The following is a 25,319-nucleotide window of genomic DNA, read 5'->3' as shown; positions in this document are numbered from 1 at the left end:
AGTGTAAAACCTATCAACATTAATAAGCAAATAAAGTAAATAGACAATTGCTCCTAGATTTGAACCAGCTACTTGCTATTTGCTAGTCCGATGCTCTCAATCAGAAAACAGAAGAATAAACATGCATGAAATTAATCGAGTCATATAAATAGAGAAATGCTTTCTCGCATAGCTTGTGAAACCCGTTTCTTTTAAACATTAAATGCAGGGTATAAATAAATATATAACCAAAAAAAAACGTACGACCAACTTTTGGTGGGGAAAAAATGAGCGCATTAACTGTAAATGTGCAAGTAAATCGTGTTAAAAAGAACTTATCATTTGCATTATGGCCCGTTCCGCATACCAGCTGCCCCTTCTCGCCCGTTAACTATTAATATTTAATTGCTGCAGCCTTAATTATTGATCAATTGGCAAAGTCAGCGGACACGCAAGGAGCAGCTCTCAATTAAATATGGGGAAAAAAGGAGCAAGAGAGAGTAACTAAGAGAGAGAAAGAGAGAGGACGAGAGAGAGCGGATGCAAAATGCGAGAAATAAAAGCAATTTCCGAGTGAAGCCAGCAAATTACATGCCAAAAACACTAGACAAAAAAGTCTTAGAGAAAGAGAGAGAGAGAGAGAGGGAGAGGGAGAGTGGGAGACGGGGGAGCGTGTGTGAGAGCGGGCGGAGGAAAAACTGACACTAAATTAAGCGCCTTTGACACTGGAAAATGCAGTTTGCAAAAACACAAAAATTCTTCACCCTTTTTTCTTTTTATTCGAAATAAAACGAAAATTAAAATGAAAATTGAGAGAAAAATGCGAATAGAAAGAAAGTGAAAATGCAGTTTGTGCTGCGTAAAGCAAGCAAAGGGTGAATCTGCCCCAGAAATTACGAGCATAGTTTTATTTTAGTTTATCACACCACACGAATTGAGCTTGCGAAATGCGTAGTTTTTGGATCACAAACAGAACGAGAAGACGGGAATGACGGGCACAAGGACCTTGCTGTGCAGATGGAGATGCATCAATTGAAAAGTATCCAGAAAAGAAAATGGCCCAGAGAAATCGGCAACGTTGAAGGAGATGGCAAACGTTGACAAGCGTTAAAGGCGCCCGAGCAGGGCCAAGCGTAAAAGGCGCCCGAGGAGGGACATGTCACGTGTAGAGAGAAGCAGTACACACATATGTGTATGAGTGCTTGCGGGTATGCATGCATGTGTCTCTGTGTGTGTCTGTGTGTGTGCGTGAAATCCTTTAAAAAGGCAATTTCGGGTAGCACTTAAATGCAGACACAGACACAGCCACACACAATCATGAGGCAAAAGGACGAGCGCCTGCGCAGGGAGGAGAACCAAATGTGATTGACAGTGGCAGGGGGTGGGCTGGTGTGTTCCTGTGCACGCATAACTAGTTGCCATGCCGAAGGGCGACGGGCCGTAGAGGAGAGGTGCGCGGAACCTTTTATGCCTGTGCCTTGGCATGTGGCATGTGGCATAACTTGCCAATATAAACCGAAGCTGGCGTTGACAGGATGAGGAAGCCAATGCTGCTGCCGCCGCCGCCGCCGCAGCGCGCTACTATTGCCGCCAGGATGCTCGCGTTCGCATATCCTGCAACGTATAAAATTGTGTCACAATAATTTTGCACGCCTCGCCTGCAGAGAAACTTGCCGGCATCAATGCAACTGACAGGATGCAATGCGGCTTGAATGCGGCATGCATTGCATAATTGCAATTAACACGCAGCGATAGCGGCGAGAGGATGCTAAGAACACAGTTACTTAGTGTAAGCACAACATCCTTTATAAGGATGCGAGCACATCCCAGCCCCTGCCTGGGCCTGTGAACGGGACGCTGCCCAGCCTCGCCTCGTCTCGTTGTGTGCACTCAAGTGTGCGGCGCAACACTCAAATAGAAGAGAGTGTACAAAATACTACAAAAGGCGCATTCAAAAATTCACATGAATTCCGAAGCGAAGCAAGGGGCCAGGCAACACGGCCATAATCGAAGTAGTTCAGCAAAGAAAAAAGAAAAGGACACATACATATATGTATATCTATATATACGAAGCATAACTGAAACTGAACAACAAAATCAACGCCATCTGACAACACAAAGAACACTTTGGTGCAATTTGTGTGTGTGTGTGTGTTTGTAGGGGAAAATGGAAAATGTTTGTCTCTTTTTTAATTTTGCACAAATTGTTGAGTGTTGCCACAGTAGATATTGGCTAAATGCAACAAAATTGCAGGGGAAAAAAAAAAACAGAAACAGAAACTCGATTAAAAGGGGATTAAGTTCTTAACATAAAGATTGTATGGGGTTTTATTAGCTTTGATTCCTCGGCCTTTTAACGGGGTTTTAGTTTTGGTTTGGTTAACAAACTGGTTTTCGTTTAAGGCTGTTTCTTTTGACGGGATCTGTGCTTTACTTATGCAAAAGGCTTCTAAATAAACATGTGCCTAAAAAGCTTTGTCATTTTATTCAGGTCCTTGAGTATTACAATCAACATATTCATAAATTGCTTAAAATGACACGACAAGAAGCCAAATCGCGGGCCCATCTTAAGTCGAGGCAATATACATAGAATAAACCTGAGTGTATCTCTTTCTACGTGTATTTCTACTTTGAAAATTTTCAAATTAATTGAGAAAAGAGCTTCTCTCTGTTAAAAGTAGCTTCTCTTTGTTAAGAATATTTTGTTCAACATGATATCAAAATCATTCACCAAATCGAACTAAGAATTATGGTGACTTCTATTACCTATCAAGTTTTGAATACTTTATTCAACATAATAACACAATTTACCAAAACGTAGTCAGAAAAAATCACAGCCTTCTGCATGTCCAATCATTAAACGGTATATGTCTAAATGTAGCATATATAGAATATTCCTCCTAATTTATAAAATACCTTTTGGCAACTACATTAAAAATACCTGGCATTGAAATCCGAACCTAAGTCAACATATTTTCAAGAAATATTTTTGTAAACACTCAAAAAATTCGATGTGGTTTCTTTTGCGACAAACTTTGAATTCCCTTACAATTATCTTAGCATTTTTCTGACAATTTAAGTATGCTAAATGTAAGATACCCCGTAATGCCCGCAACAAATGTCAATAGTTTTGATAGGAAATTTCACTGTAAACCGAATTGCTGGCTTTTACATTGTACAATTTGCCTCAATAACACGCCAGGCGAATCGAGCAGGCAACTAACCGCGCAACCAGCCAGGCCAACTAGGGTGCCGTTTCCATCCAGCTACATCTTTTGCCCCCGCCCTTCGTCCCTTAGCCAACCCCTGCGCGTGCGTGTGAAACGTGTCCGGGACTCTTGCCTCTGTGTGGCAGCAGTTACTTTACTTTGGTGGCAAAAACACAAAAGCGGCAAAAACTGCACACCAAAAAAAAAGGAAAAAAAAAGTAAGAATATTATATTTGTATAATGGCACATGAGCACGAAATGAGCAACTCAAGAGTGCAAGCGAGATAGAGAACGAGAGAGTCTCAGAAAGGAAGAGTGGGAGAGGAAGCGAGCTAGAGCTAGGGGTAACAAGTGTGCGGGGAGAGGAGGTTGCAGGCATTTGCTTTCAACGGTGTGATATATTTTATTTTTATTGATTATTCGCTATTCGTTGCCGCCTCCTTCAACATGTACAAATTTCCCATAATATTTTTGTTTTAGCTGCAAAAAGTGCAGCTTGTCTTTTTGTTGTTGTTGTTGTTGTAGTTGCTGTTGGCGCTTGGCAAGGATCTAACATGCCATGGACACTTTAATCATGCTCATATTTTATGCATATGTGGGTGGAGCTCTACCACGTACTCATAGAGTGCGACGAGCTTTTGAAAAGGAGCATATTTGTTATCGGTGAATGAAGTATTGAGCTTGTGATGTCCTTCGGGATCTCCTCTATAAAACTGAAGTTGTCTCAATACTTAGCGAAAAGTGCGTTAATCATTTACTTATAATTTGTTTTCATTTGTATATTTGCCTTTGAAATCATCTTGATTTGAATTCAGGCGGAAATCATAAATGAAAGGTTTTCTACAAAATGTATAACAAAAATTGCTGATTTAAAAACTAGTCACTAATTTCTGATTTCTAAAAAATATGAAATATTCTACTGTTAATTGGAGTTTATTATTTCTTTTGTAAAACAAAATAGTCTGCTGTCTTTACGGCGTTGCGATCCCTTAACTTCGTGCTCAGTATGCCTGCTAAGAACCCTGCGCATTTCATGTGACTTTTATCGTAAAAAGGTTTTTAGTATCGAAAGCCCCTTTTCTCTATTAATTTCCTGAATATTCTGTCAGCTTTCTTGTACATCATATGCTTTCATTGTACATAACTTTCTATTGTCGGTTGTACACTTCATGTGCGTAGTTAAATGTTAATTCTGACTAAATGAAGGTCTCTGTTTTATTTCTCATGACAATTTTTCTTTCCTGATAAACTTATCTTTGTATCAAATATTAAGTTAGCTGGCTTGAGGTCCGCAGCTCAATGAAAAGTACTCCAAAATCAAAATTATATACATATCTGTGTATTAAAATTAAGTACAATAGAAAATCAAGTCCATAAGTAGGGTGTCTTATGGTCAGTCATGCTCAACTAAACCGCGTCAAATTGTTTCAAGTTGTTCCCGATACACTGCAACGCTTCGTTTCGCATAATGACAGCTACACAAACAACAACAAATGCAATTTTCATAATAAACCAAAGCCAGGCGACATGAATAACAACAAACAACGGCAACAGCAACAACAACAAGCACCTTGACCCAAATGCGCGTTGCCAACGCAGCAAATTTAGCAACACTCCACACGCTCCACCCCCACTCGGCAGCAGTGCCCCCTTAAGCCCACGTTAGGCCCCCATTTATCTTTTGGGTTACTCTTATTTTTAATTTGTCTAAACATTTTTTAGATGCCTTTGCAACAAACGCAACAACAACAACAAAGACAAGTAGAGCATGTTGCCCGGACAAAAAAGGCTTTGTTTGCGTTTTGCAGCTCTCTCTCGTTTCTTTGGGCGCCTTCTGCATAAACAACGGACAAGTCCCTAGTCAAAAAATAGAAGAAAAAAAAGGAAATCCTAAAAAATCTGAAAAATATAAAAAATGCATACGCAAATTTATACACAAAACACCCTAGAACAACACAGATACACATGCATAGTTATAGACATGGAAATACACAGATACATTCCCCCATGTGTGTGTGTGTGCGTGCATATATGGAAATTTGTTGTATAAAACATATATTTTATGCACTGTCGTTTGGTTTGCCATATGCAAAAACTTTGCTCAACCAAATGCATGTGGTGAAATTTGTATCTCTATGAGCACTTTTTTTTTGGGGTCTCGTTATATGCTCTTGTTAAAGAGGTATAACTACTTCAATATCTGGCTTGGACAGGCAATACTTGCTTATACTTGAAAGGGATAAGGTTAAGGTTTTAAGATTCATAATATGTGGGGTACAGCTAAAGAGTTTGGGGTTAAGAACGTATACGTATTTGTTTATTATGAGTTGATTTGCTATTTTAAAAAAATAAAAATTCAATAATTGTACACAACCAATTTGTCCCAAAATATTTTTAAAATATATAATTTTTATATTTTTTTTTAATATATTCAAAACAAAGGCAGATTTCATACCAAGAGAGAAAATATCTGGCAACATTTTATGCGATTGTTCTATCTTTATTTCTATTAAAATTTTTCTGCGTCATTTTAGTTTTTCTTCTTAAAATTCGTATCTTCTTCTATATGTTTTAACTGATTACTTGTTTTTAGGGCATATAAGTTTTAACCTTGTTGAGTTTTGTATAACTTTCCGGCCCTTTATTATATGCATATATTTTTGAGTCTGGTTTTCATCCGGTTATTGCTTTGTGTGTGTGTGTGGTTTGGGGTTCTCCCAACTAGATTTGCTTAGCTGCAGTTTTATGGGAATTCCATTTTTGCGGCGCCTCGCCTCTGCTCGTCTGCTTGGCATATTTTACGCATATTTCGCCGGCTCCCTTTCCCCCATGTGGGTCTCAGACGGGAGAGAAAACTCTTTTGTAAGTTTTTAATTAAAGCGAAAGTGTCGAAAAGGCACGCTGAGAGACACGACACGACGACAGGCAGGACATGCTCTGCTCTGGGCAAGGATAGCTATCCTACATGCAGCTTTTTTTTTTTTGCAAATTGTTGCAGTTTAAGTTTTTTTTTAGAATTTTTTTGCCTTCTTTTTGTGCTGATCGATAAACTTGGCAATTTTTGGCTGAATCGCCTGCCAACTAGAAAACTTTGATAAAGCCTTTATGGAAAACTGCTTGGAAACGATTGAAAAGCAAAAGGATGAATTTAGAGCAGTGGCAACAATTTTGGCATTAATCAAGTTATCAATATGTTCAATTTATGCAGTCATCAAATCTCAGAGAAAAAGGGTCAAACTGCCAAAGTGAATAACAAGAATTTGTGATTGAGATGGGAAGTGCGGCGAGTGAAGAAGAGAAATGTGAAACAGCAGCTGAATGTTTCTAAGAGCTTCAATATAGAGCAAAATATTAATATTTATAAATCTTAATTGTAAAGAAATATTTAAAAAATACTATTTAAACAAGAGAGAGTGCTCTAGTCGGGAGTAACCGACAAATGCAATGTAACAAATGCAGCTCTCGCTAGGGGGGGGGGGGGGTGGGGTTATAAAATGAAAGATATTTAATCTTTTTATAGTACTCTAGAAGTTACATGTCAAATGTTGTGACTCTAGCTCTTAAAACTTAAGAGACTTGCTTAAAAAACAGGATTTTGATATTGGTTTTTATTGATTGCTAGGAAACGGGCGAAGTTATCGTTTGTCGGAAAGAAACGGGCCAAGTTATCGATTATCGCAAAGAAACTTGTTAAGAAGAGCTACGTTTATTTATAGTATGTAGTTCTTAAAGGTTAATATAATAAAAACGGACGGACAGAAACTTGTTTGTCCAATTTTTTGAATTTACAAAAAATTTAATTCTTGGCGAGTTACAAAATCAAATGGAAATTGAAATCATTAACCTAAGCTATCAACCTAAATGCAGCTATAAACTTGATTCAATTTTCCTGAATTATTCATATATATCAAAAGAGATAGAGAGATGGAGAATAGAGATAGAGAAATAGAGTAAGTATTGTAAGGCATAATATCAATTATATGATATATGCAATATCTTTTTGAGTATTTGTTTTTACAATCCATTGTACGTAAAACAATACGTAAATTGTATAAGAAAAAAACAGTGCATGACATTTGAAACTCTTCTAAGTTTCTAGATATCTTCTTCCATGTGTATTTTATTTTACTAAACATAAAAATTCGCCTATCACAGTGTTCATCTTCGCTAAACCTTCTCGTAGTCTTTTCTTTAAAAATATATAAGTAATTGAATATGTTTGAACTCATGACATTTGCACATTAATCTCTTGTATTATGAAAAATGTGAAGCTAATGTGAATATTAAAATATTTTATAAGCCATTACCGTTTGCATTTGATGTTCCCTTTGTTTGTTCGAAAATGTCAATCCGTTAAGAGTCGCCCATCTACACAGTTAATCTCTGACCAAAATGGAACCCAACAATTTGTATAACATGCTGCCCACGCGACAAATCTGCGTCTAAACCAGATTCCCAGCCCGCAACATTTCACAACATTTCGTGGCCAAAATTCAAAACTTGTCATTTCGTTAGCTTCTTGAAAAAAAAAAAACAAAAAACAAATTAAAGAAACCAACTTTGGGAACTGGTTTTAATGTACATTAGTGAGAATTCGGGGCGGTACCGAAACTTGCCGCCAGGTTTTAAATCACACGCCACAAAAAGGAAACAGATGAAGCGAAGAGCCTTTAAAGCAAAAGGGTCGCGACGACAGTTGCCAAAGGACCTGAAGTGAAGCTGGCAAGGTGCCTCGCCGCGGACCGAGCGTACGATTAAAACAAAAGGCGACGGCAAAGAGAAGAAAAACACAGAAAAAAAGGGCAATTAATAATAATTAATGTTTTTATCTTTTTGTTCAACGCGCGCCCGTGTCTGTTGTATATTTCTTCTTTTATATATTTTTTATACTGCTCTCTGCCTTCACGCTGAGCAGCAGCAGCAGTGGCAGCGGCAGCCGGCAACAGGAAACTGACCCGAAACTGAAAATACCAAACCAAACTCTCATCTGCAGTTGCAGGTTTTACCCATTTGTAATACCCTGTGGTAAAAAAATATTATGAAATCGGATAATATAAAGTTATTTTCAGTTTCATATAAATAAAAAAATAAATAAAATCAAAATTTGATCCTTAAAAAGTACCACATATTGCAAACGTTTTTTTATTTTTATAAAAGATACTCAAATTCAGTCAAAAGCAATATACGAGATAAATACAAATTAAAAATACCAAAAAACCACATGACACATGAAAATTAAAATAAATTTAGCAATACCAAATACGAAAAAATACATTACGTACTTCGCTACCTTCAAGTTTAAACTTCAAAAAAAACCGCTTTTTTGAAATGTATTTTTCATATAAAAATAATAAAATTGCAACCATGAGCTAGATATAGGATACCTGCTAGTCGAGCACTCTCGACGCCTTGTCTCTGTATTGTCATTTTGTGGCATTGTCGTCGCCGTGTATTTTATTACATTTTGGAGTCTGCGTTTGGCTGACTTAATTGATAATTGGTATTTTTTTCGTTTTTTCGCTGCAATGTATTTAAATATTTCAACATAATTTCATTCCAATTGTAGTTGTTGTTGTTTTTTGCTGCAATGACTTTAAGCAAAAGCAATAAAAGACTACAAAGGCCGCACACACAAAAGTCGGACCGAAAAATAATTGTTGAAAAGAATCTGCAAACGCACAAAAAAAAAAAAACAAAAAAAACAGACAAACCGAAAACCAACAACAGGCAATAAAAAACCGCAGCAACAGCAAAAAGAAATTAAAAAAAATAAATTTGCTTTTTTTTTGTGGAAAGTGTTGTGAAGAGGCGTTCTAGCGTTTAAAAAAAAATGTTTTTGTGGTCGTCTCCAATCGACAGCCGCCGTCCGAAAACGTATCTTAAAGTTGTGTAGTCGCTGCTGCGACCATTCCATATACACTTGCCGACAGGTATAACAACTGTGCCACGAAATGTTTTATAACTGAATGGATATATATATACGATTCCATTGAGTAACATATATAACTGAGATATCCATATAACTGACCTGGTATAACTTAGCTGTCATTGAGCTTATCTTGATGCAACTTGGTGTAGCTGCTTCTGTTATCCGCACCTTGTGTTATTGCTTGAAGCTGACTGGAAAATATACCTATATCATATAGCTAACTATGTGAACTGAATGAACTCTTGATGATGTTATACAGCTCAAAATAGATAGATGCTATCTAGATCGAATCATTATATCACATAAAAGTTCAGTCTAAAAACCAAAATCCTTTGAGGCTCAGAGATACATACATAATTTATTCACACCTTCCATAGGTACTTATACTTCTACATTATAATATTATATCATGCCATTGCCACGCAGTCGCAAGTGTATTCAAAGTTCGATAGCTAAAAGCATATTATTTCAAGTTTTTTTTTACATTTTGTTGTTTTTTCTTAAAGCTGCGCCTTCAACAACACGCGCAGCTAACGAAGACCCAGCGAATGTATCTGCAGACTGCCCGCCCGCTTGGTTCTGTATCTTTGTATCTCACGTATGTGTAGCTTCGGTTTTCGATTTGTTGTTGTTGCGACTGCTGCTGCTGCTGTCTCTGTTGTTATTGTTATTGCCTTTGTACAACATTAAAATGTTTAGCTGCCGTTTTGGTTTCATTTCCAGTTCGCTTTGCGTTTTTTTCTTTTCTTTTTTTTTGTGGTATTTGTTTTCTTTTCACTCATTCGTAGGCGTCAGTTTTATTTCAGCGAATTAAGCTAATTTAAAAGCGATTCGAAATTAACTTGAAAATGCATGTGTGAGTGTGTGTGAGAGTGTGTGTGTGTTTGTGTGTGTGTCGCCTTCTGCAGAGTTCTATAAAAATTAAATTCTGCCAAACACTTTTGCCCCATAGAAAAGTCGTGGGTGTAGTTTGGCGTATTTTTTAAGTGGCTTCCGTTAGTTAGTGTCCAGAGAACGAGGCTCTAGCACACACACTCACACCAACATACATCGGGTACTTGTATCTATTGAAATTGTTGTGGGTTAACTCTTCAGCTGGTTGTTGCTGTTGTTGGGTGTTGACCCAATTGAAGTCGTCGTCATACAAATAGAAAAAAATGTAGAGAAAATAAGAAGTGCAGCAGCAGTAAACTGCACATGGTTCGATCCAACACACACACACTCGCACACACATGTATGTGAGTTATATGTGTGTGCTTCTAAATTGTAGGTAGCACAGGCATGTATCTTAATGAAGGCAATTTGCTTGTCGAGTTTAGGCAAGTTAGTTTACCGAAAATTGGCATATGGCCAGTAGCAACAAAAGCGCCACAAACACACTTCCAGACACACACACACACACGCATACATATGAAGCTACACACTCATCGATTGCCTGGTTTAGGAGCTGTAACAGGACAAAGGGCCATCGAGCGTGCTGCACTCTGGGGGGCACTGTTAAATGTGAATTTCGTCGACGTCTTCGTCGAACCCAACGAACCAGAGCTCCTTGCTGCCGTTGTCCTGCTGTTGCCTCCCTTCTCTCCCCCTCTGCACGTGCACCTACCGAAAGAAGAGTTATGCAAGAGTTTGTGCAACAGAGCTGTACATACACATATAGATTTTTGGGATTATGATATATACACATGTGTGTGTGCGTGTGTGTGCTAGTGTTTATCTATTAGTTAGCAGTTGGCTAGATAGTGCAATAGAGCAGCAAACTATGGATTATTAATGATTTACAGGGCTTGACCAATGAAAGCTAGCTACAAGAGTCCAGTGCAAGACAACAGAGAATTTCTTATTATGTTCCTAAATATGAGAACAACAAAAAGTGGCTCTATCAAGATGGCTGTTTGAGATAAAATATTTACAGAAAAAGCTGATCGAGCTAAAGCTTAAATATATCATAAGTCTTATGGATCTAACGTTAAACATAATGCATTCTTCAAAGAGATAGAAACAGAGTGAAGGTTCAATATATCCGAAAGGTTCTCTAATAAGTATAATAAAAAAAAAAGTAACTATGCACTTTTAGCTCAAATTTTTTGAATAATACAAAATATAAAAATAAGAAATTTATGCAAAATGTTGCCTAAAGAAGTTTTTATAAATACTAAAATAGTTAACTCTTTCTGTAGATTTTGTTTAATTACAATTAACGTACTGTTAAATACATATTCTTCCAAATCTGAAGGGAAACTGTATTAAAATCGGCATCAAAAATATCGTAATCTGTAAATTTATATTTTCTTTTAATACAACAACAACAAAATCAACAATATTATCCGGTATATATATTAAATACTTACTTATCCTGATAAAAGTACAGGGCAACAGAAATGTCCACATATGGAAACGCTATATAATCTTATATTATCCAATCCGGCTATATGAGAGCATATCTCAGCTGAAGATTAGCATATGGCAATCATTCTTAAGGTCCATTATTTCCTAATCGTGTACAAACTTATTGCGCGCACTGTACACAGTTGGAGCTCTTTGCGCTCACTGTGGACTTGTCGTCTGCTGCTGCCGCCCAAATCGCCTCAAAATGCCAAAACGAATTTTGCCTAAATTGCAAAATTTAATAATCTAATAAGGCAAATTTTAACAAACTATTTAATGGCAAAAATGTTTAGTTACCAACACCAAGTCAACTCGAAGCGCAACCAGGCAAAAGCCAGCGCCAAAGCCAAAGCCGCAGCCGTGTCGAAAAATAGCCACCGGCAAAAACGTTTAGCTCAAAACTGAGTCTTGGAAGGCGTGGAAGGGTGAGGGGTGGTCGCCTCAGATTGTTGGCAAGTGGAGGGCAAGTGGCAGCAAGTGAAGTGTAGCCAAGCCGAGCAGCAGCAGCAGCAGCAGCCGCGTTTAATGTCTGTGAAATTGAAAAATTTACTCTTTAATATGCGAACCGGGAACGAGTTGCTGCGGTTCAGCTCTTAAGTCTACCAGTCATCCAGTCAAAGCATCGGCTGCCGGAAAGACTTTGACGTTGGACATGCTGACAGAGTCCAAGAGCTGTACAGTTGAATAGTGTCGACTCTACTGGCAAATGATGTGGAAGCTGCCGCTGCCGCTGCTGCTGCTGCTGTTGATGCCCCAAGTGCAGTTAGAGCAATTTCACAACTCACTAACAATCATTAATGCGTCGACGTCAAACGGCATTCGCCTCAGAAGTTTGGCGCGTTCAAGGAAGTCCAGAGGCCAAGCGGCCAACTAATAAGCAGCTCCAGCTCCAGCTCCAGCTCCGTACCCAGCTCTGGCTCCCAACTACCCAAGTGGGTAGGGTAGGGGCTAGGCCAGTGAATGCTGCAAGCCTAAATCATAAACAGCCGGCTCGATGGCTGCTTTATGAAATGGAAAATGCGCCACAAATGAAAAACAACACAATATAAAATATGCCAAAAGGGGTGGGGGCGGTGTGAAAAAAGCGCAATATATCTAAGGGGAGCGGGCTGGGAGTGGGAAACGCTGCGCTGCCCATGGCTAAATGTTCAAAATCTCTGTTAAATCGACATTTAAATAGAGGAAAACAGGTAGAACCAATTTTTATCAGCTCAAGGAAAAGGAAATTAAAACGCAAACTTGAATTACCCATTAACATATTGTATTCATTTTAATATGTTATGAGGCATATAAAGAAACAGCGTCATATAAAGTTACATATAAAGTAACTATGGTTGGTTTTTCCTTTAAGATATACTTTGGCATTCGTCTTAATATTGTTTTATAAAATATAGATCATATTTCTATAACATTAAAACTATAATTATTATGGGGCGTGAAATATAATTAATATTCATATTAATTGAGAGAAATTCGTACTTTTCTTATGCTTAAAGAGGTTAATTCTTAAATATTTAAATAATATTTATTTATTAAGAGCACAATACAAAGCTTTAAGGGAATGAACCGAAGTTCCATGAAAACTTAGAGCTTGACTAATGACTAACTTGTTATTCATGCAAACCTATTGTACATTAAGTTTTTTGTAATTACTTTTTTTTATTAATTTTAGTTTCATTGCCTTTTTTTTGTAGGACTGGGTAAGCTTTCAGATATGACATTTACGACCGTTGATAATTTTGGGAATTTCTGAATAGTATCCCCTTGTTAGACATTCATTTTAACTACAAATCTGCTTGTTAGACAACTAATACTTGATTTTTTAAATATATCTCTAAATAACTTGGCTAATTACAAACCAGAATAGAATTAATGACAATCGCAGTAGCTAAACTCCCAGCCTAGCCCGGGCACAATCAGCATATGTACTCGTCTAACCCAAAGATAGGCTAAGTTGAGCTCAGTTTAATGATGTTTAAAAGCCTCGAATGGGTTTTTCCTTTGCACAGTTGGGAAAACAGACTTTATGTATATGTAAGTATGCATATATGACTGCGTTGTTAACTTTTATTGGCGAGCTTTAAAGCAAATTTGTCTTGGCCGTTGCCATAGCTGCTGATGTTGCTGTGGTTGTTGTAGTTGTTGTTGTTGTTGTTGCCTTGGCCTCATCATCTTCCATTGTTGCCGCAGCTTTTGTTGCTGCTGATGCTGATGCTGCAGTAAGGCAAAGATTTATGACGCCGCGTACACGGCGCATTCAAAAATTGTTAAAAACAATTAGAATATTTTAGCAACGAACGACGGCGACTATAAAAGTTATGCGATGCGGGTTACAGGCAAAGTGGCCAGAGGAGGCAGGGTCGGGGCCAATGGGCCTCAGACAGCTGTAAAAATTATGCGCCAAATGACTTTGACAGCAGTCGCGTTGGTCGGCAAAATTTTGCTGTCTTCACTCGGTTCCAGGGATCGTTGTTGTGCGTGCGTGTGTGTGTTTGCCTTTTGGGTTGCCTTTTTTATGGTCATAACTAAGTACTTATACGACTTATAATTTGGAATGTTTACGATCGTTGAGCTTGTGTATACGGCCAAACGCTGAGCAACAGTCGGCGGGCTTCTCTCTGGCAAATATCTAAAATCTAGCATCTATGCAAGTGTATAATAATTAAGAAAATATATATGTTTGACTAACTCAAAACTCTAAACATAAAAATTTGAATAAGTATTCACAATTGTCGCTTGCAAAATTTGATTGAAGAAATTGATATTTTGTTTCAAATTGTAGAATTCCAAAATTAGAAAAGTAAAATGAGATTTGTTTATCAATGGATTCTCATTGTTTCAATTCATATTAATATAATCAATGAGCAAACTTTTTGGCTATCCAACTTAACTTATTTTTTTGTCAAAATAGCATCTGATCTTTAATAATTTTTGCTAGCGGAAGATAAGAATGCGTTTTTTTCCCGACGTATCACGCATGCCCTGGCCATATCGCATTTCCATCGCGTTCTTAACTTCCTTCGAGAAAACGCCAGTTTATTTGCAATGATCTACGAGAAGTAGCGGTAAAGACTAATTTATGGACAATTTTCATAAGCTTTTGGGCACTTCGAGCACAGATTTGGCTTAGTTGATAGGTCTTAAAAAGTTGCCAGAAACTTTCGCTAGCTCGTAAATGGCTTCCCAGCAGCTAGTTGACCACTTGACTAGCTTCAATCATTAATTTCTCTCTCCGTCCCTCTCTCTTGCTCTCTCTCTGGCTCTCTGTCAGACTTGCAGATCTATCTGCATGTTCACAACTGTGCGAAGCATCGTTTAAGTCCATAACTTAGCACTTATCAACGATTCAGATACTAGCCAAACAACTTGTAGATACTTATCCGCAGCTTAAGCACATCTGCTACCTTAGCAACCACACGGCGGGTCTCTGCTGAATGTTTCCCATTCGGTTCATTGGCCAACAAGATGCATGCAACAAATGCCTCGCCAGCAGCGGCAGCGGAGCGACGGCGACGGCAGTCGACATCGATTTTGGTTCATGCCTCGGCTACTTTATATCATTTTAATAATGTTGCTACGAGGTATGTGTACGTACGGGTCTGCAGCTATCCCCAGTCGAGGCTTGGCAGCAACAACAACAACAACAACAAAAGTTGAAATAGTTTGCACTCAATTTCAATATTTTACACACCAAGAGCCAAAAAAAAAAAAAAATAGAATAAAATATGCAAAATAATAAAAGAAATATCAGAATTTCGTGCAGCTGGCTGGTGGCAGCAGAGTTGGCAAGACTTCGTCTCTAGGTTGGCCAGCATAAGCACAATATATCTCATAGATACATATGTTTTATATATTGCTTATTATGTATTACCACGTGTTTGTGTCTGGTCCCCTCCGGGACTCGGAAAGTCGGAGTTGCCGCAGCCTTCGAGATTTGCTCGCTCGCATGGTAACTAATATGAATAACTAATAAATCACATTCGGTCGGTGATTTATGTGACAGGTGCGTATTGCGATTTCAAATTGGCAATAGTTTCAGTCTCGACTTCCATTTAGAGTACGCAAATTGGACATCTACCTATGACGCTGACCCAGCACTTACAATCCATTTGATTTGCCATGCTAATCTTTGTTTTTTTTTTTTGTTACTTATGTAAATTAGCTTTAAAACTTGTCAAATTAGTGTGGCAAGCAAAAAGGTGTCGTTTTTGTTGGCTTTTTGGAGTGGCTAAACTTTTGAACCTTTTATAAACAATTTAATTTAAAAAATAAAATACCGGGCTGAAATATGCATTTTTCATGGCACGTTAAAGTTAACAAAGGATTTAAAACATCTAAAATATTATTTATAAATTAAAGAGCTTTATTGGTGTTAAAAGTTTTGCTTTTTAATGCAGAATATCTTAGATTTTTATTTTCATTCATTTTGGTTAAAAATTTAAAATTTTTGTCAATTTATATCCGTCAAAATTAAAGCGTAAGCCTTACAAAATATTTTGTAGTGAAAGATTGTCTCAAATATTTATTAGGCATCTAAAGTATAGACATGTTTAATTTATGTCTCAAATATAAGGGCAAATCTGAAAAATAATTTGCAATAATTCTAAAATTTAATATTAATTCTTTACAAACTGCCGTCAAACTGCTGAAAATATTTATTCAGCATCTAAATTATAAGTAATTATTTAATTTGTACTAGGGATCTAAAAAAATGCTTCTGTAATCTTTAAGTGTACTCGACTTTGAATATGTGAAATGTATGTTTAACACTCGGCATCTAAATGTAAGCACATCTTCGGCTGAGTATCTAAGTATCTCTTGAAGATAAATGTACTCAGACATATTAAGAGAAGTCTGTTGCTAGCTGAAAACCTGCGTTTCGTGTTAATTTGGGCTAAGAGTTTGTCAAATTAGTATTGAAGGAGGACGTGATGGACGCGTCTCGCTTGCCCTTGGCATAACCCCAATCCCAACTAATGCGCTCAATTACGGATTTCTTTGGAAACTTTGTTAATTTGTTGACTACAACAATGGACACAGTTCTCGGGCTCCGTTTTGTTCTGTCTGTGACTGTCCCCCCACTGACCACACCGTACGGCTACACCCCCGCAGCGTTATTAGCCTGCATCAGACAAACACACACACACACACACACACACACACCCATACACGCACGCACGCATGCACATACAAAGGTATTATCTGGCATCTCTTGGTGCTCAGAGCACACATAAGAGAACGAGTCCAGACGGTGCTCATTATGTAACCTCTCATAATTCTTTCATTAATGAAATTCCCACACGACGACATTTGTTGGACGTTTCCACACATTATGTAAATCTTTACACAGCACGCAGTCCACCCATTTTCCATTTTTATCTGCGGTTCTTCTTCTTGTTGTTGCTGTTGATGTTGTTGTAATTCCTTTCCTGTGCCTTCATTTCCATCCTTGTCAACTAATTTCAGGGTTGCGCTCGTTGCGCTGTCATGTTTTTAAAGCCTGTTTTAATTTTTTTTTCTGCTCTCAACGGGAGAGGGAGAAAGAAAAATACAAAACTCTGGCTTTTACTTTTCGCTTGCTCTTTGCACAGCGTGCTTCTTAAATGTTGCCCAAAAACAAAGAAAAAGCAAGAGAGAGAGAGACAGAGAGAGAGAGTGAGAAAAAAATACACGACAACAACAAAAACTACCTGTTTCAAAACCCACACACACTGCTGCTCAACACTGGCCGAGGCAGCAGGGACTGTCGAGCGACAACAACAACAACAACGACCACGTTGCTCGTCTGTTTGACTCGCCTGGCCTGCCTTTTGAGCCTGGCTGGTGTGCCTTTCTGGCTGCTTTTAAATACCCTTTACCTTGGCCATATTAATGCGGCTCCCACTGTTACTTATGCATTGTTGTTGTTGTTGTTGTTGCTGTTGTTGTAGCTGCTGTTGCTGTTGTACTTCACATGTAGTTTGGTTGTCATTTGGCAGCGCCCGCTGTTTAGTGTCCAACATGAGGGCCGTTGGTGTCAGGCGCTGCTGTTGCTGTTTCTGCTGCTGCTGCTGCTGCTGCTGCTGCATTGGGGCACCTCACTGAGCGGAGTTGGAATGAAGAGGGGCGGGGAAGGGGGCAGGTGTAGGTATCAGAGCAGCATGTTGTAGCTGGAGCTGATGCTGTTATATCTGCCTCTGTGTCTGTGTGTGTGTGCTGGTATTGGTATTTCGCTCTGATGTTGTTGGTAGCCCCAGCGACAGTTGTTGAAATTAAATGCTCACATGTGGGTTTTGTTTTCTTGCTTGCAACAAAAAATAAAAAAATAAATAAGGAGCAACAACAGCAGCAGCATAAACGATAGCTGAATGAAAGGAACGTAAGCGAAGAGTACATGAACAACAAAAAAGGCTTCCAAAATAGCACAGTAGCAACAGCAACAAAAGCAACAATAATAACAACGACAGCAAAAAAAACAATAGCAACATCGTCTAGGATGGGCAAACATATAAAAAGATGCTTTTGTGTTGTGCATTGCAATAAAGTTGTGTATACCAAATTTATTGATTGAGAGGGCCGTTTAATAATATCAATTTGTATGCTTTTAAATTACAATTAATGAAATTCAAAAATAATTAAATAAATATTTAGGTTAAGTTAGGTAAATATAAAAAGAAATTAAATAATTAAATATTACCATAACAATTAAGATGTATTATCAAATTTAAAGAAAAGTATGTATTTATACATTAAACTCACTATTAAAAACAACAACATTTTAAGAAGAAACAAGTTCTTATGGCACATATGCAAGATGAAAAATTAAAAAAGAAAAGGTAGAACAGAAAAGTTAGATTATAAAATTTTTAATGGCTTTTTTTTTTAACAACTTGGGAAGTGTTTTAGTCGCTAACTCTAACCTTAAAAAATAATTTATTTACTTTGTGTCCAATATATTTCGTTTCTCCCCGATAATCGTCATCAGGGTTATAAAAACAAAACATTTTAAAGAAACAATATGACAGGGATTTGTGATCTATTCGAATTTCCACGAACATTATATATTTAAGGTATAATTTTCAGGTAAAGCTCTCAGTTGAACCAAAGAAACTATAATGATAAAAATGGTCGATACCAATAAAAATCTGTTCATTGCATATAGCGAATATAAACATATTTTTAAATTAGGCAGTTAACTTTGCTGGGAAAGTAGTGAAAACTCTCATTCGCGGACAGCGACCGTCGGGTAATTTTGGTCCTCTTACGAGGAGTGTCCGCCTAGTAGAGAGGGAATGGGTATGGCCTGATTCATAACTGTTTAAGAACACTCTCAAGGACTGCTCCAAGTGGAGTGTCTAAAGGAGTGTCCGTTGAGAGAGTGTTCACTGTGTAATATTAATATTATTATATTTTGTATGAGCTGCATAAACGAGTTGAGAATTACAAAAATATTTCACATTTGATTGCTTGTATTTCAAAGAAGTTGCTCTTTAATATTTATTTAGTTTTCTTCCCATGGAATTAATATATATGGGATTGTTCACTGAATTTTAACTATATCCCGAAATGCTGTCGGGGAGAGAAGTGTGTAATTGGATACAATTTTGGACAGCCCTCGCATTTATTAATGCCTTTTGCTTTCGCCTCCTTTGCGACTGCAAATCAAAATCAACTTTTTATGCTGAAGATGGTATGTTGCTCTCCACTCAACAACAACAACAACACCAACAAGAAGAAGAAGAGCAATAACATGGACAAGAACAGCAGTCAGCAGCAGTTGGAGGCACTTCATTTGCCCGCTGGATACACTCGACTCGACTCTACTCGACTCGATTCAATTCGATTCAACTGAACAGAACAGAACAGAACAGAACTCAACTTAACAGAACTCTTGGAGTTTGGGGGCTTTGGCTGCATTTATGGTTGCATTTACTTTTTAATTTCGCTGAAGCTGTTGTTGTTTCTGTTGTTGTGTTGCACTCCTTTTTCGAGTTTCAAGTGGAGTCAATTTCTTATGTCATGACAAGACATACAACGAATACAAATACGAAAACGAATACGAATACGAATACAAATACTTGTGTACAATGTAGCTCCAAAGCCCAAAGTCAAACAGCTCCAAGTATCTCAGGCTATCAAAGAAAGAAAGAAAAAGAATGCCAGACTGGCAGCAGTATTGGTACGATTTTGGTTTTTGGGATCTTTATACCATATTATACATCGATTTCGGCTTTTGTTTGCAGCATCTGTCGCCTGTAGAATTTCTGTGTACATGTCTGTGTGTGTGCTTAAATATGTCTTTACTTATTTTTGGACATACTTGATTGAAGTATTTATGAGATTTCAGGCATTTGTGTAATTTCGCTTTGAGCTTTAAGTTTTCGGGCCAGAAAAATGTAAAAAGAGTTAAATTTAAATGTAGACAACAACACACAGCAGGCAAAGAGACACAAATAAAGATATATATTTATATATATATATATATATATATATATATATGTTTATATATGTTTAGTATGTATATTTACATATGCCTGGGTCCCAGCCATGTTTGTCAGATGAAAAGATATGTCTTTACATGTTTTAATTTTCTTGGAAATTGTTGTTCAACTTGAGCCGTCGCCAGCAACCACCAAAGCCCAAATCTGTGTATGCGTTGTTGTTGTCTGGGAGCCTTGTCTACTACAAGACTTCTCCTCAGACATACAAGCAAACACTTACATATTTTTCATTGCTTCGTGTGCTGTTTTTAAGTGAAATGTTAAACCTTTTGACAGCGGTAGTTTCTTATTTAATTTATTTTATTTGCGGTATTTACTCGTCGCTTCGCTTCTTGCGGCTTCTCTTGACGCTCTTGGAATTCAATTTTTGGCCTTTTTGTTTTAGTTGTCTGCGTATCTTAATGTCATACAATTGACATGGTTAGGAAGCATCTCTTCCACAACTTCTACTACCAACATCAACTTGCTTTTCTCACTGCCTACCAAAGACTGCGACAGTTCGCCTTTGGTTTTTGTGGCCCATAATTAAAGTTGACAAAGTAAGTCCAGAGCTGGCGAGCATTTAAAATGGAACTGTTTGGCATTTTAAGTGTCTCGAAAAAAAAAAAAAAAAAAGCTAAAAAAAAATTTAAGATAAGTTGGGAAAAAATCATTAGTGTGAATTCAAAACTCAAATGAAAAAAAATATAAAAAGACGTAATAAATAAATGATATTACAAAATACATAAATGAATTAAATAAAAATTATTATTAAAATTAAATACAATTATTTATAAGTATATATATATATATTTTTACCCAGTATACATTAAAAATTCTATGTAGGCATGTCTAGTTTTTAATGCTTGTAGCAGGCAGCAGAAGGTTAGTTCGAACCCTTGATTTTGTTGTTAAAATAAATTCCTTCCTTGTTTATTGGTTTTTCTATCTTGTTTGTATCGCATTTTTAGTCATTTTAGTATTATTTCTTGTTCTTTATGAGGCTATTTCTTAATTTCTCGAATTCCTTCTGCCTCCTCTCAGAGTTTTCTGATAAAATTATTTCTGTCAAAAATATTGCTTATTTTTGCCCAGATTTTATATGATGAATGCTCGCTAATTTATTAGAGTCTGTCTCTCGGTTTGCCTTACCAATTAAGTATATTGGTTGTGATACTTATGGGAAACTTTAACCTCGCAAAATCATTCAACAAAGCCAAACCCATTCCTGCCCCAACCGCTGCTGCCCCTGCCTCGACATACATTCACATCTTTCGCTTGTGTCGCGCTCTAACCATTTATCTTGTCTCAAGTTTTTCAACTATTTAAACTTTAGATTACGACAATTTCTCCATTTCTCGTAACTCAAAACGCTGGGGATTCACCATTTTCAACGAGGGCAACAACAACAAGAGCACTAAACAGACAGTCATCTAGAAAATTACAAATACTTTTGCTATATGGCACCAGTTCTTGTTCTTCTTGTTGTTGCTTTTTTGGGTATGCCATAGAATTCCAATCAATGCTGCCTGCTTCTGCAGTAGTTTCTACTGCTTTTACTGTTGCTTCTTCTTCTATTTGTGTACACTGTCGAGCGTCATTTCTCAAGCTCAAAACGACGAAACGGGCGCAACTTTGGATTATTAATTACATCAGCAGCAGCAATAGCAGGCGAAAAGATTGTTGAGATTTATATGTGGCCCAAGTGAATCGAATTCGAATACCGTGAATATACCCCAAGCACACCCACAAAAAGAAATAAAGTAATGAAATACAAGAAATAACAGTTAAGCTTGCGCTGCCGACATCTAAATACCCTTATGTAGTTAAATAGATCTGTCAGCTATATTTTGTAGTTATCCCAATTCAGAGATTTCTGTAAAGAGAGAGAGAGAGAGAAATCTGTGCAAAGTTTCATAAAGCTATAATGAGAGCTCAATTCGTTTAGGCTAGCATATTTAATAGGGATAGTCAAGCCAGTTCCAACTTGTTTGCTAAGAGCTGAGTCCCAACCAGGGCTACAAACCCAGAGAAAATGGTTGGTGTTTTGCTTAACGATTCGAACCAACTGCTTGGCTTCTTGTCTCCCTCAATTTTCTTGGCTTTTAGTAAATTTTTGAAGAAAACATAATCAGTTCGGAAAACGTTTAGATTGCTCTCTGGACACATATTTGCGGTACATAGATTCGAACCGGTTCGTTTGGAAACCAGTTTGCAGCTTTGTATTTCTAGATCCAGATCTGTATATGGCTTTATAAAAAAGTCGCTTGCTGTTGCTGGCCAAGAATATATTTAATTTATGATAGCTGCTGGAATGCGTTACGCATTTTGTGTCATAATCGGAATACTCGCTGTAAGGGCATGAAAAGAAAAAGGTAACACGTATATCCTGGTGCCGCATGCTCCATCTCTGTCTCCAGTCTAGGTGTGTGTGTGTGTGTGTGACAATTTTGACTTTTATAAATATTTTGACTTGGTTTCATTTCTTTTTTTTTTTTTGTGTGTGGTGTTGCTGGATGCTGCTGGCTGCCAGCCTGCCCGTCGGCGTATCTGTGACAAAACATCATTCAACGTGTGCAATGATTGATGATGCAACTCAATGGCAACTTGTACTCAATTTTTAGTGTACCCGCTGCGCTGCCTGCCCGACTCCACACACACACACACACACACACACACACACATAAGTCTGCCCAAGCCCCATGACAAAATGTCACAAATATTCTACAAGCAATTTGTTTAAATATCGCATAAAAAGCGAGTGGCCTCAGCCAAACGGCCCATGGGGCGCACCGTCAGTGGATTGCGTGCCAGCAAAGATGATGGCCAAGAAGTGGAGTGAAGATTGCGAGCAGCAGCAGCGGGCGAGGGGGTCTCGGATGTTGGCCACAAAAGGCGAGCGCAGCCGTGCGGCAATTAATATGTGAGCAGGCTGCAACATTGGCCATTACCATGTGCCTTCAACTTGAACACAAAATAGTTAACTAAAAGGCGGCCCAGTCGCTGACTAGATCCGCACTCGCAGTCGCAGTCGCCAGTCGCCAGTCGCAGGCTGTTACCAACGGCAACGGCAACAGCTACATGATGTGCAATTACAAGGCGCACTCGCAACAACAGCAACATAAGTGCAACATCGCTGCCTGCCCCGCCTGCATAACTTGCAACAGAACAGAGCAGCAAAAAAATAAAAAATAAAGCAAGGCAGAAAGAAAAAGAAGCAAAATATTGCATCTTCTCAAGCATTTAATCTTCTTTGCGCCTTTTTTAACCTTTTATTATTATGCCTTCAACGTGCAAACGTTTTGCTACGCTTTTGCCAGAGCCCTCGCACCCTAACCCCCTCCCAAGCCCAAGCCCAGGCCAGTCCATTCATGCGTCTCGCTCTGCGCCTTCCGTTTGGGCGCACTTACTCACACGCCACATCCACATCCACATGGAGCACAGGCGACCCGGCAGCTGGAGCCAAGACGAATTGAAGCTCCTGGCTTTTTGTTTGCGACCAAAGCTTTTGTTGCTAATAATTTCTTTTCTCTTTGGCTTGGCTCTTGCAATTAGAATGCGTGTTAAGTGCAGATACACAAGCCAGATACAATATATATATATATATATATATGCAGGTTTGGGCTAGACTGGAATGCGCTGCACCCTGCACCCTTTACGAAAATATTGTATGGTATATACGCCTTGTCTACTTATGTATATAACCAAATTCGAGTCCATAAATTTCAACACAATCAAATTTAATTAATTTTTTTTTCTCTCCCCTTTTCTAACCCTTCGCGTGCAACCCCCACGTTTAAAATATTCACATTGTCTCGGTTTTCAACAGGGTTCCGGTTGGTTTTTTTTGTTTGGGTTCTTAAGCCGCTGATTGGAATGTTTTTCTCTGTTATCTCTCTCATTCTCTCGCTTTTATTCTCCACAAAGCCGATTTCACGCTCTTATGTAGGTGGTTGAAACTACGGAAGAGAGAGAGAAAGAGGAGGGTTCTTCTATTAACAAAAGAACTCAACTGGTTTAACAAATCGCTTGTACGTGAGGATTTTCAATTAGATAGGTCGCTTGTTATTCCAAACTCTGACCGACTGACAGACTGTGCTGTTTTTGAATGCATTTGAAAAGCTTGCGGTTTATAGCGGCAATTTGTCTAAGTGAAATTTGCATTAATCCCCGACACTTCCATATAGCCATTATTGTGCAGCTATGCAGAAGTAATTGGCATCTGTGATAACAAACAAACTGCTTGATTGCTAAAAGGACTCTAATAACTAGAAATTAGCTGTGCCAGTGGGGCTTATAACCTTCGGCTTAATGGATTACTGGTTAAATTTAAAAACCCTTGAAATCTCTTAAATTAAGCGGGATGGAAGAAACTGAATCGTAGCTTTGCTTTAAGCTTGTGCTTAAGTTGTTTTTCCCTTTGTCCAATTAAAATTTTAAGATTTTCTAAATCAATTAAAACTCGACTATATAAGTTTAGAATTCCTTAGTTGCGAATTTTTGTAAGGTGCATCTAAAACTCTTCTCAAATCAAATTTTTAAATACTAGAATTATTAAAATTACCTTATAAATTCGTAAGTTGATAACAAGAAAAAATTTTCGACTAACTTCCGAATAATCTTAATAATATAATATATTGTGCATATTATATAAGAATAGCCTCCGAAAATCTTTTAAGTCACGTATTTCTTAGACTAACTATCAAAAGTTGTGTACTTGAAAAGAATATACGAAACTTTTATATTAAAGCTCATTTATTGCGGATTTAAGAACTTTTAAAAGCTGACAATTGCCATAAAAAATCTTCTATCTTTCATTTATTATGGTTTAGATTTTTTTAAACAATCAATATTGATTTTCAATTTAAGTTTCAAGCTGCTTTAGTGATACTTTTACACACACACAGCTCATCCATTAACTGCTGCAGTTTTTTGTCTTACTGCGCCAGCAAGCTTTCAAAAGCTCACTAATACAATCACCACAGCAATTACATTTTATTGCTGCACACACACACACACAGAGGCACACATGCTCTAGCTCAGAAATGGCCAAGCAAAGTATCTGACATTCGCAACTGTATCTTATAAATACGATTACCTGGCTAACACTTGCAAGTTGGGGGCCCCCAAGTGCAGCGCACATGGCCAAGTCGTTGCGAACAGAATGCATTGCACGTTATAATTTCACGAAATATTTTCATGAAAAAAGCATCTACTGAAAAATGCATTAAGTGCAACAGTAACAGCAGCAACAACAAGGAAGCCGTGGCAGCAGCTCCAGCAGCAGCAGCAGGAGCCTGGCGACGTATGCTTAAAAACAAAACTGGCTTCAGCTTTATGGCAGTGGCAAACAAA

At 37.8% G+C, this 25,319-nt stretch overlaps 2 protein-coding genes across 4 annotated transcripts in view; one reads left to right on the top strand and one right to left on the bottom strand.

Moving 5' to 3' along the window:
* LOC135437390 (uncharacterized) overlaps window positions 1–25,319 on the top strand; it is a 91,590-nt gene that overhangs the window by 9,032 nt on the left and 57,239 nt on the right. The window lies entirely within an intron of this gene.
* On the bottom strand, window positions 1,445–17,573 carry LOC135437378 (uncharacterized). Its single transcript, XM_064695281.1, has 2 exons — window positions 17,357–17,573; window positions 1,445–1,593 (listed from the first exon to the last, which is right to left on the bottom strand). Exons 1-2 carry the CDS (start codon window positions 17,571–17,573, stop codon window positions 1,445–1,447), a joined length of 366 nt encoding a protein of 121 aa, XP_064551351.1.

The sequence above is a fragment of the Drosophila montana genome, unplaced genomic scaffold (assembly GCF_035044405.1).
Source record: "Drosophila montana isolate Dmon_TW-CO22-7 unplaced genomic scaffold, ASM3504440v1 contig_3734_1, whole genome shotgun sequence".
NCBI lineage: Eukaryota > Metazoa > Arthropoda > Insecta > Diptera > Drosophilidae > Drosophila > Drosophila montana.
Note: the sequence above shows the minus strand (reverse complement) of the source record. Positions and strands in the feature narration are given on the sequence as shown.

Excerpts from the sequence above, each read along its gene's own strand:
- LOC135437378 (XM_064695281.1), bottom strand. The coding sequence starts at position 17,573 with ATGCAGCAGCAGCAGCAGCAGCAGCAGCAGAAACAGCAACAGCAGCGC. Across the intron at positions 1,594-17,356 it reads TAATATGGCCAAGGTAAAGG|GATATGCGAACGCGAGCATC; the intron begins GTATTTAAAAGC and ends TATACGTTGCAG.